The sequence below is a fragment of the Microdochium trichocladiopsis genome (genome assembly GCF_020744255.1).
Source record: "Microdochium trichocladiopsis strain MPI-CAGE-CH-0230 chromosome Unknown B0I36scaffold_10, whole genome shotgun sequence".
NCBI lineage: Eukaryota > Fungi > Ascomycota > Sordariomycetes > Xylariales > Microdochiaceae > Microdochium > Microdochium trichocladiopsis.
Window position 1 is genome coordinate 2,134,059 of NW_025763553.1, and position 12,957 is coordinate 2,147,015.

General features: G+C 54.7%; 4 protein-coding genes across 4 annotated transcripts; 2 read left to right on the top strand and 2 right to left on the bottom strand.

Annotated features, from left to right (window-relative positions):
• Nucleotides 1-815: 815 nt before the first annotated feature.
• On the top strand, nt 816-1,265 carry B0I36DRAFT_209926 (Carboxylesterase; the record flags this gene model as incomplete). The annotated part of the gene is made up of 1 exon (XM_046148892.1): nt 816-1,265. A coding segment is annotated over one exon (450 nt), but the record flags the coding sequence as incomplete, so codon positions are not given.
• A 1,999-nt stretch (nt 1,266-3,264) lies between these two features.
• On the top strand, nt 3,265-4,901 carry B0I36DRAFT_367788 (uncharacterized protein; the record flags this gene model as incomplete). The annotated part of the gene is made up of 6 exons (XM_046159523.1): nt 3,265-3,528; nt 3,669-3,707; nt 3,783-3,838; nt 3,924-4,134; nt 4,252-4,406; nt 4,490-4,901. The coding sequence occupies 6 exons, from the start codon at nt 3,265-3,267 to the stop codon at nt 4,899-4,901; spliced, it is 1,137 nt and encodes a 378-aa protein (XP_046007573.1).
• A 1,367-nt stretch (nt 4,902-6,268) lies between these two features.
• Nucleotides 6,269-7,735, bottom strand: B0I36DRAFT_354038 (uncharacterized protein; the record flags this gene model as incomplete). Its single annotated transcript, XM_046157268.1, has 2 exons — nt 6,269-7,329; nt 7,399-7,735. The coding sequence occupies 2 exons, from the start codon at nt 7,733-7,735 to the stop codon at nt 6,269-6,271; spliced, it is 1,398 nt and encodes a 465-aa protein (XP_046007574.1).
• A 1,819-nt stretch (nt 7,736-9,554) lies between these two features.
• B0I36DRAFT_252140 (major facilitator superfamily transporter) lies at nt 9,555-11,732 on the bottom strand (the record flags this gene model as incomplete). Its single annotated transcript, XM_046150662.1, has 5 exons — nt 9,555-10,304; nt 10,395-10,799; nt 10,910-10,940; nt 11,077-11,405; nt 11,532-11,732. The coding sequence occupies 5 exons, from the start codon at nt 11,730-11,732 to the stop codon at nt 9,555-9,557; spliced, it is 1,716 nt and encodes a 571-aa protein (XP_046007575.1).
• Between the last annotated feature and the right edge of the window lie 1,225 nt (nt 11,733-12,957).

The window sequence follows — 12,957 nt, forward strand, 5'->3', positions numbered from 1 at the left end:
AAAATGGAGTCTGCAGCTGGTCAGTCGAGTGCAACAAGTCACTCCAACTAATGGAGTATAGGACGATGCAAGTGCTGAGTCGTGCCAATGGCTCTTTTCAATCTAGTTGCTGTGAGATAGCGTCAGGCTAAGCACGAGCTATTGTTCCCACACAAGCCACTCTCCATTGCTGGGTAAATCTAAACGACACGGATGACGATGTCCACGGGTCAAGCACTCCGGTAAACGTTGTGCGGGGCCCCAAGGAAAAGCAATGAGCCACCCTGCGTGGAGCCGATCCGGGGAATCAGCGGTATACCCCAGGAAATCCCTGCATTCTCCGCATCTTTCCCCATCTCTACCCCACGTCGGCAGTTCGTCCGGTCTCGACTTCTGCTAAACATTCTTCCTGCCGTCCCTGCCGTGCCCATGTCTCCCCCGCATTCTCCAGCTTGGCCACAGCCGGGCCTTTGGACATAAAATCCCCTTGTGTTTCCTGCCAAGACTGATTCACAGCTGGATCTCGGGCATCGTTGTACCTCGAGAGGAAGCGAACACCAAGCTCAATCAACCTCGTCATGTTGTCCGTCTTGACTGCCAGTGCGGCTGCACTGCTCGCGGCCTCACCCGCGCTTGGTGCTGCCTATCCATCGAGTGGCAACGCCACCAACCCTGTCATCAACCTTGGCTCGGCTGGTTCTTACCTGGGCGTGGTCCAGAACAATGGAACGTATGTCAGAACTCTAACTTGAACCTTGCAACCTTGTTCTTGTCCTTGATCCTCCCGAGACAAAGTAGCTGACTCTGAACCTCCTGGGTCGCATAGTGTCGCCTCCTGGAAGGGAATCCCGTACGCCGAGCCCCCAGTCGGTTCGCTCCGCTTTATGCCTCCCAAGGCCCTCGCGGCTCAGGGCTCGGACGTCATTGACGTGACAGACAATGCCCTGCGGTGTGTACAGTTCGCTGGCGCGCCGTACGGGATCGTCAACAGCAACATTGTCGGTCCGCGCTCTGGCCCCGGTCAAGAGGACTGCCTCAAGTTGTGGATCTGGAAGCCTGCCAAGGCCAAAGCTGGTGACAAGCTCCCCGTCATGTTCTACATCCATGGAGGCGGTCTGCAATTCAGTGCGGCTCCCAATAACGACTTTAGCGACTGGGTTGGCCAGAGCCAAGACTTCATCGCCGTCAATGTCGGCTATCGCCTTGGAGCTCTTGGTTTCATGGCCCACCCTTCCCTGCCCTCAGCCAACGCCGGTCTGCTCGACCAGCGCCAGGCCCTCCGTTGGGTCAAGAAGAACATTGCAGCCTTTGGCGGCGACCCTGGTGACGTCACCATCATGGGCCAGTCCGGTGGTGGCTACGCCGTCGTCTCGCAGATGGTGCTCTATGACGGTGACAACCAGGGTCTGTTCTCTAAGGCTGTGCCCCGTTCCGTGCAGAGATCTCCCAGCTTCCGCGTAGACGAGCTTGCGGATCGCAACGCCGAGTACTTCAAGCTACTCAACTGCACTGACGGACAGGCTCAGTTAGACTGCTTCCAAGGAGCCTCTGTTGCTGCACTGGTGAATGCATACAACGCCTTGTCCAAATACAAGTCTTCTTCAGGGTATGAACCAGATCTAACTCCCATATGCTGGCAAAGATAATATTTTCTCGGCTAACGCTTTCTCGTCCTGCCAGCGAATTTAATAACCTCACCTTCGGCAACTCAGGCGCCTTCTTGCCCATGATAGACGGCGTCACCTTGACTGACTCAGTCACACGGCTCTTCAAGAAGGGCAAAGTCGCCAAGGTCAAGACGGTTGTGGGATTCGTGAACGACGAGGGCGCCAATACGGCACCCCGCAACACGAGCGTCCTCGACTCGACCACAAACGGCATCTGGAACCTGACCGACAGCCAGGTCAAGCAGGCCGCCAGCTACTACCCTAATAACTCTACTTTTGGCTACGCCAGCCCAGACAACTTCTTCCTGACAATCTTCAAGTCATACATCATGGCCCTTAGCCCGTTCGGGGAGCAGGGCATCACCGGCTCCGAGCGTCTCGTGGGACGATACATGTCAAAAGCCGTCGGCCAGAACAAAGTCTGGACATTCCGCTTCAACGCCCCGGCCGTCGGCACAAACTACTCCAGCACCAACCCTTACCCGCTCAACTACGTCGCCCACTCCGCCGACAACAGCTACCTCCAGAACGCCACGGCCGTAATGACCCCCTTTGAAAAGAGCCTCGCGCTCGAGTGGCGCGCCTACATCGGGAGCTTCATCCGCTGCGGCGACCCGAACAAGGAGAAGCTCACCACCTCGCCCACGTGGCACAGCTACGGCGCCCTGGGAGGAAGGGAGTATGTTGACTCCCCCGTGAGATTGGTCCCGCAGTTCGCGTACCAGAGTAATGCGAACGAGAGCTTGCCCACGAGCACACAGCTCGAGGTGTCGCAGAAGGCTCAGCTCGAGAGGGTGGATTGGTGGTTGACGGATGCCATCTTGGATGCTACTCGTGTGTGAAGGAGGAAGTAGTGCAGCGTACTTCATCCTCTCTGGCTGTTCCGTCCAATATAGTAGAAAGGAAACAATGTCCTCTTGTCCCAAGGTGTAAAGTATCACAGCCTTCTATCACGAGCTGTGTACGGACAATAAGATTGACTTGTAGCCTCTAAATGGATGCAGTCGGCACTTGAGTGGTCTTGTGCACACGGGTTGACTTATGGGTTGGGATTGTGCCGTGCATCTCTCGCAGAGAAGCAAAGCGTTCTGCATCGCAGCTACCAGTCCATTGCTTGCGAATCAAAGGATTGCCCTTAGATAAGCTCGCCGGCCGGCGATTGGATCGATCTACGGACGTTTATCTCCTTTGCAATTTCAGCTGAAGTGAGGGCTATCTGATCGTGCGGCTGAATCAGCTAACGCCCCAAGACATTAAGCGAGGCTAAGCAATGCCAAGCAGTTGAACAATACATTGAAATCAAGATCCAGACTCTACTAGCTCCATCTTGGCAGAGAAACCCGCAGCTTTGCAATTGCGACAACTGGGGGCTGTCGGGCCCGACAGAACGGAAATATCCGAATTCGGTATCGCGCCAGAGCGGCTGAAGTGCTCCTGATCTGCCCGCACGGCTCCGCGGCGCCATGTGGCTGCATAGACGGTAAAGCAAGGGTTGCAATGAAGGGAATAAGAAAGAATTGTCCAGCGATTCATATTAAACTCGGCTGGTTGTGTCTCCTGATCCTGGTCGTTGCCACCTGCACCGCATTCGACCTTTGTCTGTACATCCACGAGCAACATGAGGTTTTTCGCCAGCTCAATGCTGGCCGCTGTGGCCGTCATCTCCGACGTGGTGCACGCAGCAGAACCTTCCTGCAATAAGCCTCCCGTCAAATCATGCTCGCTGGCGATCCAGAGCACAAAGACCCGGACGGCTTCTCTGACGAGCTTTTGCTCCTCGGTGCTCGGCTGCAAGGCCACTACAACCACGCTGACTGGGGGTTCGACGATTACTGTGACAAAGACGATCACGACCATCGAGACCTATACAGAGGAAGAGATTGTGAGTTATCCTGAGCAGACAACATGAATGGAACGCTGCAGGGGTGCAGCCACCATTACTCTTCCTTCAGAGCAACAGCTTTGCCTCTGAACTCCGTCGACAGATTCAGTAGTCGCTGATTTGTGAACCGTCGAATACAGGTCAGCGAGGAATATGAGACTACTACTTTCGACCATACTGTAAGTGCATATAGAGCCTGAATCTGAAAAGTCACCTAGACTTGTTGAATACTGACGATTTGCGTGCTTGAACAGGAGACTACATACACCGAGGTCGCCACCGAAACATCCCGGCCGACGTGGACTGTTGAGTATGGATCGTCCCAGCTCATGAAGAGTATTTCCTATCGATCCGCTCGACTGTTAAGCTAACGCACTGTAACTTTTCAAAAACAGGAAATTTGTCATCACTACCAAGAAAGCGGGAGCGCGTGGGGTTGAGGATGGCACCCGACATCCGAAGGACCTGCGCGCCGGATCGACGTCAATCTGCCCTCCGGCCGACGAGACAAAAGCTTGCTCTTGCCTGATTGGTGGCTGCGCACCTCCAGTCACCAAAGACAACAGGCCAACAAAGACCGTCAGAACTACTGACACGTCCTACCTCGTGAGTTGGCATCATGTTTCGTACAGTGCTTGGGAGCAAAATGACGCGCTCGATCCTACAGAAACATCACAAGTCTCAAAGCATTGCTAATCATTACTGTATGGCATGTATGAACAGTTCACAACCAAAGGCATCACGTACACAAACATCATATATGAACCCATTTTACACACCGATACGATAAGCTACACATATACCGAGATAAGCGGCTACCTTTCCACGCACACAACGACCATCAAATGCACGCCGGGGGCAACATCTTCAGCGACCTCGTTCTTCCGCCTTCAGGCAACAAATGCTCCAGATGTCAATGGCCAGCATTTATGGATGGCACCCTTGAGCCCCGCATTCTCAGTTTCTCAATCGAAGCTGCCTTTACGAGCGACATTGACCAAGCAACCGTGTATTCAATTGACGACCAAGGGCGCCTCATCAGCCGTCACCTCAACGGGACACACTTCGCCAACGTAGATGGTTACAATGACTTCCAGCTCGTGCATATGATGACCCGTGACGAGGTCCAGAGGCGGGGATACGACTACTTGCGGTGCTCGATGAAGCCTCCAAGCGGCAAGTATCCGGGCGGATTCAAGGAATTGTACTGCCTTGCCGACGGAGGTGTGTGGCAACGGGATATCTGGAATTACTGTCCGATCTACAAGGAGTGGTTCAACGCGCCACTGGTCCTAGGGGACGAGTGGTCTGAGACGGCACCGGATTGCTTTGCCATAGTGTTCTTGATCAAGCCGGTGTGCGGCTGGGTCTAGCGCACGTACCTTGAGCGATCAGGACACAACCAGACAAAAGAATGTGCCAAACACGGCGCGGGCTTTGAAAGAAAGTTGGTAAGCCCAGCGATTGGTTTCAAGCGGAGAGTCTGAATGACCGATGAAAATTCGGGTACGAATTGGTTGCTATGTCATAAGACCTAAGTGCGAGGTCCATATTTGTTTTGCACCTTGCAAGCGCGCCATTTCCCTGTTCTTGAAAGTGCTGCACTGGGAGGTCTGGGTTGGTCGCAAGACGAAAAACTCATGAATTATTAGGTAGCCTGCTCTCGAACAATTTTCACATCCAAAGCTAGCTTTACATTGCTATCTTGAAGCTCGTTGTCCGGACAATCAACCCTTGTTAGCCGGTCTTTGCAAAGGACCACTCGCCTCGGCAAAGTTGAAGTGGTGAGCCCGTGGCGCCGTACCGTGACCATCCTAGATACAGCCATCTCTTTATCAAGCTGAGCAATGAGATCGTGCTGCCGCATGCTTCTTTACGGGTTCCGCAAGACCAGGACCGCACCTTCTGCAAACTTTCGCTGGAAATCCTCATTGTCAAAGTCTGTTTCCTTCAAGATCGAAATGACATCCCAGGCACTTCCAGTTAATCCCGAGATATATTGGTCCCCATATGCTGCAGCAAGCGAGCAGCAGCGCGGTGCTCTGACGATGACAATTACATTGCATCCTCCGCGACAACCGTCCATCTAATTTAGTGCCTGGGCCTCTCGTAGCCAATCTCGAGCTGCATTATTCCACAAGTCAGGGATAACTAACTCCACACACGTGAACCCTGGAGCTCTCATCTGGCCCCATTTTCTGTGTGACATGTCCTACTAGGCGTCGTGTGCAACATGAAGAAGGTGCCTTCCGAGGCATTTGGCGTTAGAGGAGGTCAGAACCCGCAGTCCTTGCAGATGTCGTGCTTAGCGGTCGGCCAATGTACCCTATCTCTTGAGCCAGGTTTGATTCAACCGGCCATAATGTCGAGTAGAAGTTCAACCGCTGTGTCACCAGCGATTTCAAACCGAGTGAACCGGGGAAAAAGTTCTCATCATAGACTAGTCTGCTATCCAAGAAATCATTCCTCAATGCAATGCCCCATGGCGGTTGACGGGACAAAGCCAGTCTCCTGCTAGTTTTAGGGCCATAAATTCGAATTGTTGATCAAGAACTTCATACACGATGACGTAACGGACTGGGATGATAGTGCCAAAATATGCTCTTCACTGGCTTCATAACATGCTTCACTGAGAGTTCGCGAATAAAAAGACATGTTTGGATATGATTCTCATTCAGCTGTTGGTATGCGTGAACCACAACAAAACCTTTTGGCATCTATTTTGTATCCCATCAATGCCTTAAGAAGCATACTTTACAGAGAACAGACCACGCTCGATCGAGTTGATCAGGATGTTGCCACTGTTGAAGTACGGGAAGACGGACCACGCGCCGTTAAAGGTGGCAGCGCCGCCAACCGAGTCATCCTCGGGACGGACATCGAAAAAGGCAACCTCCTCGAACAGCGAGCCCGTGTCGTCCAGGTTGACCGAGGAGACGTTGACCATGCGCAGACCAGAGCCGTAGTTGGCCTGGTACGCGATGCCGTCGACAATGTACTGGTTGTGGTCGATGGACTTCTGCGGGGACTTGTAGACGCCGCGGAAGACGGGCCAGGTAAGGTCCTGCACGTCCACAATGTACGTGGTGGTGTGCTGGTCCGCGGCCGGGCCGTTGCGGTTCTGCTCGTCCAGCTCGTCGTCGAGCAGCAGGTACCTGTGGTCCTCGGTGAGCCAGCCCTGGTGGGTGTAGGTGGCACCGTTGTAGGTCGTGCGCGACAGCTGGCGAGGCGTGGGGCGGCGCGAGATGTCGACGATGGTGAGGGCGTCCTCGTTGAAGTTAAAGCAAATCTCTCTGCCCTGGTACGCGGTCTGCGGGCCGCGGTAGATGACGCACTGCGCGTCGTGCACGTAGCCGTCCGAAGACACGCAGCCGGCGTCCTGTGGTCTGCGGGGGTTGGAGACATCGACCATCCACAAACCGCCACGGCACTTGAGGGACATCTGAGTGCCGACGGCGGCAATCAGGTCGGTTTCCGCGTTGGCTACGATGTTGTGGCTGCTGCCAAAGCCAGAGAAGCGGGCCGCGACGTCCCCAGTGATGCTGTAGGTGGGCGGGTTGCTGGGGTCGGCGCTCAGGAGCTTGGTGAGGTCAAAGATCTGCAGGCCGTGGTCGGGGGCCTCGGACCCAATGTAGGCAAAGTTCTTGATGACCTTGATGTCGCGCCAGCTCGAGGCGACGGTGTGGGTGGGCAGGCGGCCGACGTAGCGAAGGCTGCCATCCTTGTTGACTTCTGCGAAGGCGGTACCGTCGCTTTGGCCAACGAGAGCAAACTCGCGGCCACTGTTGGGGTCGGTCCAACCTGTGTGCATGACAAGTTAGTCAGTGACGATGCGCTTGCAACTGCTGGCGGAGGGTGATGCATGCTTACCCCAGACGTCATTGCCCACGCGCGTGCGGCTGCCCAGGTCCTGGTGCCGGAGGAAGCCCTTGAGGTCGACATTGTTGCAGAGGTACTCGCCGGCCTTGCCGTCGACGCAGGCCGCACCGGTGGCCAGAGTAGAGTAGCGGTCCTCGTCAAAGGCACCAGACGCGAGATCCTGCACATGCTGCGCGTCCTTGCGGGAACGCAGCTCCTGCATGCCAATGGCATTCGGGGCATTGAAGGCAGTGAGGAAGGTCTCGTCAAAGGCAGACGTGTCGATCTTCTCGGCAAGGGCAGAGCCGGCCCAGGCCGCGAGGACGATGGATCCGAAAGAAGCCTTCATCTTGACAGCTGGTTTGTATGGCTTATAACGGACGGGACAAGGACAAGTCGACACGTAGGCGATCGAGCTACAGCAGGCGACGCGCTGGGTGAGCAAATCCAGCTGATCGCCAGACTGACTGGCCAATTCCTGGATTTATATAGGGGCGTGGTCCATCTACCAGATTCGCCGTTCTCATCCCAACGCTGTAGCATCAAAACATCACAATCTTGCGCTTGGCATACCCGCCAAGCTCTTGGAGCGGTTCGTCCCCATCGCGTTGTGGTGTTGGTTTGGAAATCTCCACTCAGCCGCCTTATCGCCTTCTTGTTGGAGCAGTGATCAACCCGGTCGGCTCCATTCTTGTCCCTGCAACGAGCACCGGCCAACAGTGCCAAGCCATGGTATGGGCAGCTGCTCGCCCAGCAGAGGTGCAAATACCACCACAAGGGTGGGGATCGGCAGCAAAAGTGCAATAATGGGCCACGGGGCAAGGGCCAGCAGGCAGCACCGGCTCCAAAGGCTCGTCAGGCACAGCTTCTCCCAAGGTTTCCAGGCTTTCCAACTTATGCGCGCCAAGTGCCGTGGCCCCCACAATATACCCCGGACCTTTTCTGCCCCCAAGCCCGGCCGCGGATCTTCAGTGCCGTGGCCCCAGCCACATACAAGCCAGCCCAGCGTCTGCCAAGCAGCACGCCACTCTTGCCTCTTCGTTTGGAATCACCAAGTGCCAAGAGCCTACTTATCGCGCATCCCCGTCGCCTTCCTGATGCATACTACGCCCGCTGCAATCAGCTTATCCGTCCCGCCGGAATGACGAGGGGCGACATGATGGCCCGCGGGAGCCGGACACAGACCTCTGGGTCTTCCTGCCGTCCGCCGATCCGATTGGCTACCGCGCCCTGGATTATTGCGCCTGTCGTGATCTCTTGCTTCGTATGGCATCATTTGCATTGTTGCATTTCTGCCGAACTTTAGCGCGCCGTGTCTGAACACCGCCAAGGAGATTCGCCAACATTGAGACAAGCCTTTGGGGCGGCAGAAGTTGGCAGATACCGCATACTTCTCTCGGCAGCGGCATACAAGCCGACTTGGCCCATCTGTGTTCCGATAGCTGGATAGATAGCGGCGAGTAAAGGCGTGGATGGTTTCGTGCCGTTGTGATCCTGTGGTAGCAAGTGCAACATGTCACCCATCTTCTGAGCTGAGAAAAGAAAGTTACTCCATGAATTTATTTGTTGTCAGGGATGAGCATATAGCGAGCTACTTACATAACTGCTCACATATGACTGAATGGAAAATAAATAGTTAGTATAGACGCGCTTCGATGCGCCGTTCCTGTGCGGTTTGAGAGCATCAACTGCTTAGTCAGGTACACCCTTGTTATTCTAAAAACGGGTCATTGGCTACTCCGTTTTACTGAAGAAATAGTCAAGAAGGGATGAAATTGTTCAATCACCGTCTCCGTCTGCCATGAGGGGCGGTCATTGGGATCACATGAAACTATGTACATTCGATTATCGCAAATGAGAGGCAGCAAGCGTAATAGCCACATCGGAAAACGCATGCTAATTATGCGGATTGATTAATGAGAGAATAATAACAGTGTTGGAACTTAGACGCCAGCGACAGCCAGTCCTCAAGATGGTTGAAGGAAATCAAGCGTGGATGACGGATACCAGCCCATCTGAAACTTTTGATGCCTTGTGCTTGCAGATCCGGCACTATGTAGAGAGAACAAAACTTAAAGACCGCTGCCAGGCCTCAAACTACCGTACCCGCTGCTCGCCATGGCGTTCCTCTGCATGCAGCGATGTAACGTAGACGCAAGCCTCCTCTCTCAGACCAATTCGTGTGTCTCCCGAGCTTGTGCCTGCTCGAGCGGATCCCGCCTCGACAGGCGCTTGATCTTACTCTCCTTGAGCGTGTGAACTGTGGTGACGTCCCTGTTCATGTCGTGATGTCGTATGGTCAGGCTGAGCAGGAAGCAGGCTCCGGACAAGGCCAAGTACGCCCAGAACACACCGCGGAACCCGAACACGTATGCGTCCATTGCCTTGGTCTTGAAGGGATCCCCGTCAGGCAGCGCATGGATGAAGACGATGTACCCTTCGGCGTTCTTGGCGATGGCCGTGTCCAGTCCTTCCCAGCCCAGCTTGAGCGCCATGACGTTCTGGAAGATGGACCCGCCGATGCCGACGCCCAGGGCGGCCCCGAGCTGCCGCACGAAGCCATACATGGCCGCGGCGGCGCCCTCGTCGCCAGGCTTGCACTGCGCCTGCGCCGCAAAGTTCTGTGCGTTGAGGACAACGCCTTGGCCGAGGCCCACGATGACCATTGTCGTGGCCCACACCGCAGTCGTCGTGTCGCGGTCCCAGGTGGTTAGCACGCCCAGGCCGATCGTGCTCACCACCCACCCAGCCCAGATCGCCCAGCGATATCGGCCAGTACGTGTCACGATGGCGCCCGAGACTATGGCACCCGGAACGGTGCTGAATCCTGCAGGCAGGATGGAAATCCCCGCATTCAGCGGTGAGAATTGCTTGACCGCGATGAAGAACCAAGAGACGTAGTAGAAGCAACCAAACAGCTAATTATCCGATTGAATCAAGATTAGCTGACCATACACATATGGGCCATGACGAAAGGTATAGCGGTAAGGTATCAACATGTTACTCACAAGAAGTCCCTGGCTGCTGCCACAAAGGTAGGTCGTAGTGCTCGAAAGGTCGCGGAAAAGAGCTGGCGAAAGCATCGGTTTCCTAGCCCACCAGCCCTCGTACACTACCGCGACAATGAGCCCACAAATGCCAAGCACCAGCGGTAGGATGGTCTGCACGGCACCCCACGCGAACTGTGTGCCTCCCCAGGAGACTGCGATGAGGAATGAGGTCATTGATGCAGTGAAGAGGAATCCTCCGATCCAGTCCAGCTCCAGTAGTTTTGTGCGAAAACTTGCGGTTGGGGGTTTCAGGGTCAACAGCAAGGGTACCAGTACCAGTCCTAGGGATAACAGGGGAAACATCATATAGAAAACCCATCCCCAGGTTGTGTGTTGAGCAATAGCGCCGCCGATCGGAGGTCCCTGCATGAGTTCTCTTGGTCAATAAAGAAAAAAGCTACATGGCATTGACCCTGGCAGTTGTTGACGTAGGGAGACAAGACGGTAGGAAGCGTCGACGAGAGTTGACTTACGATGCAGGTTCCCAGAGCCCAGGCACCCAGTCTAGACACATGGTCAGTACGTTTTGCAACAAGAGCAGAGCGTAACCCAGACTGCCGAGACATGGAATGAAAAGCAACAGCTGGGAATTGGTTGTTAAGGATGTGGAGGAAGAATCGGCAAAGCCTTAGGTACTTACACAGCGCCGTACCACTTGGGTCTAAACCGCAGTGGTACAATGTCGGTGAAGATAACAAGTGCCAGAACAACAATCCCGCCGCCGCCGATTCCCTGGAGTGAACGACCGGCAAGCATGATGGCAATATCGTGAGTAATGCAGCACAGGATCGTGCCGACTGCGAAGAGGACGAGAGAGGACATGAGGCACAGTGTACGGCCAAAGATCTCGCTAATGCCCGCGATGACGGGCATCATCACCGCGTTTGCGAGTAGGTAGGCGGTTCCGATCCAGAATCCTTGTGTAGCATCACTGCCGAGGTCCACGACAATTGCCTGTAGGGTTGTCATCTTTCATATTAGCACTGCGACAGTTGGGGATCGTTGTTTGGCTGGAGCGGTTTGAGTCTTCGTTTCCAGGTGTTGTGATACGATCGCCAGTGCCAAAGGTGTCTAACTTACGTTGAGAGCTGGGACGATCACGCTGGCGTCCAGCGATACCATGAGAGACAGGAGGGAGAGCACAACCATGATCAGGATCTCGTGAGTGGACGGCGACCATGCTAACTGCGTCGACTCCTCGAGAATCTCAGCATGCTCATCGCCGCTGCTACCGTGGGACTCGATGAGTTCCCTAGGCTCATGGCTGTCCGCCGTGTTCTTGTCCTTGTTATGCATTTTCGTGTTGTCGTGTGTTTGAGGACGCAGCGTCTTCTTCCAGGACGTCTCCGGCTTCCTCTCTTTGAGCCCAAGCGTTTGAATCCGAGCGCGGAGATGTCTCCTGATGCAGGATTCGAAGAGCTGAGGCGAGGGTAGGACGTGCCCTGATTAACGATGGTGTATGCTGGACGCTACGGCAAGCGTGAATCTAATTGGGCCCAGACCAGACGATTGTTGTCAAGGAAGTGAGTGTGGCTTGATCATCTAGGCTGAAGCTTAGCTGGCATGCATCGTGGTCGGAGTCGCCGTCGTCGTCGTCAGAGTTTGAGTTGACGCATGTGAGTCGCGTCTATGGGGTGCTGCGTTGTTATCTGGCCCGGAGAAAGGTATCCTGTTGGGCTGTGCGAACCAGAGATCTTAGTTTGCTTGAAAACAATAAGCGCGATCGGAAAAGGTGCATGTGGCTTGGAAACCGGCGAGCTGAAGAGGGTCTTTGTACTCTCAAATAGGACTGGGGCCGCACCTAAAATAGTCACTTAAGCTTTGCGGCGACGCCCGGCTCCCTCCCTTGCAGCTTCGCGTCGTTCGAATCAGTAGTACACTACGCCACGCCGCGTGGGACTATTCGAGACAGGGAAGGCTTGCCCAGCAGGGCAGGCTGCTGGGCGCAACGGTGTGTGGACAGACACAGTGATCAAATGGTTCCAACAGATTGGCCTCAGGACATGGAGTGGCGTAGCCATCCCAGCTGAAGCATCCAAATCGGGAATGCCTGCATCTTCCTTGCACAAGCGCTATTGGGCCGGACATACGATATCAAATCACATCTGCAGCTTGGTTTCAGCTCCCTCCCGCCCCCACGATCGAGAAAGTGCTATCTCCCCAAGGAAGTCGGCAGGGTCTGAACTGGTTTAGAACCTCGGCGGAAGTTACCATGTCCAGAATTCAGACGCCACGCTAAACAAGAGCTGTGAAGCATCTTTAGAGTGTCGAGGGAAATGCGGCTTCCAAGGTTGGTTCGGCATACGTGCAACAAACTTAATTGCTCTGACTGAGAGCACGTGCGCGTCCTTGGGAAAGAATCCATCTGGAGCTCTCAGAAACTGATGATTCATGGGGAGGCATAAATACTTCCACAGAGTATTCGCTATGGGCGTTTCATGGGGGGCCATATCCAACCATACCCAGAGCGTCCGACTCAAGAGCGCTGCTATTGTTAGCCTTCATATCGTTTTAAGCAACA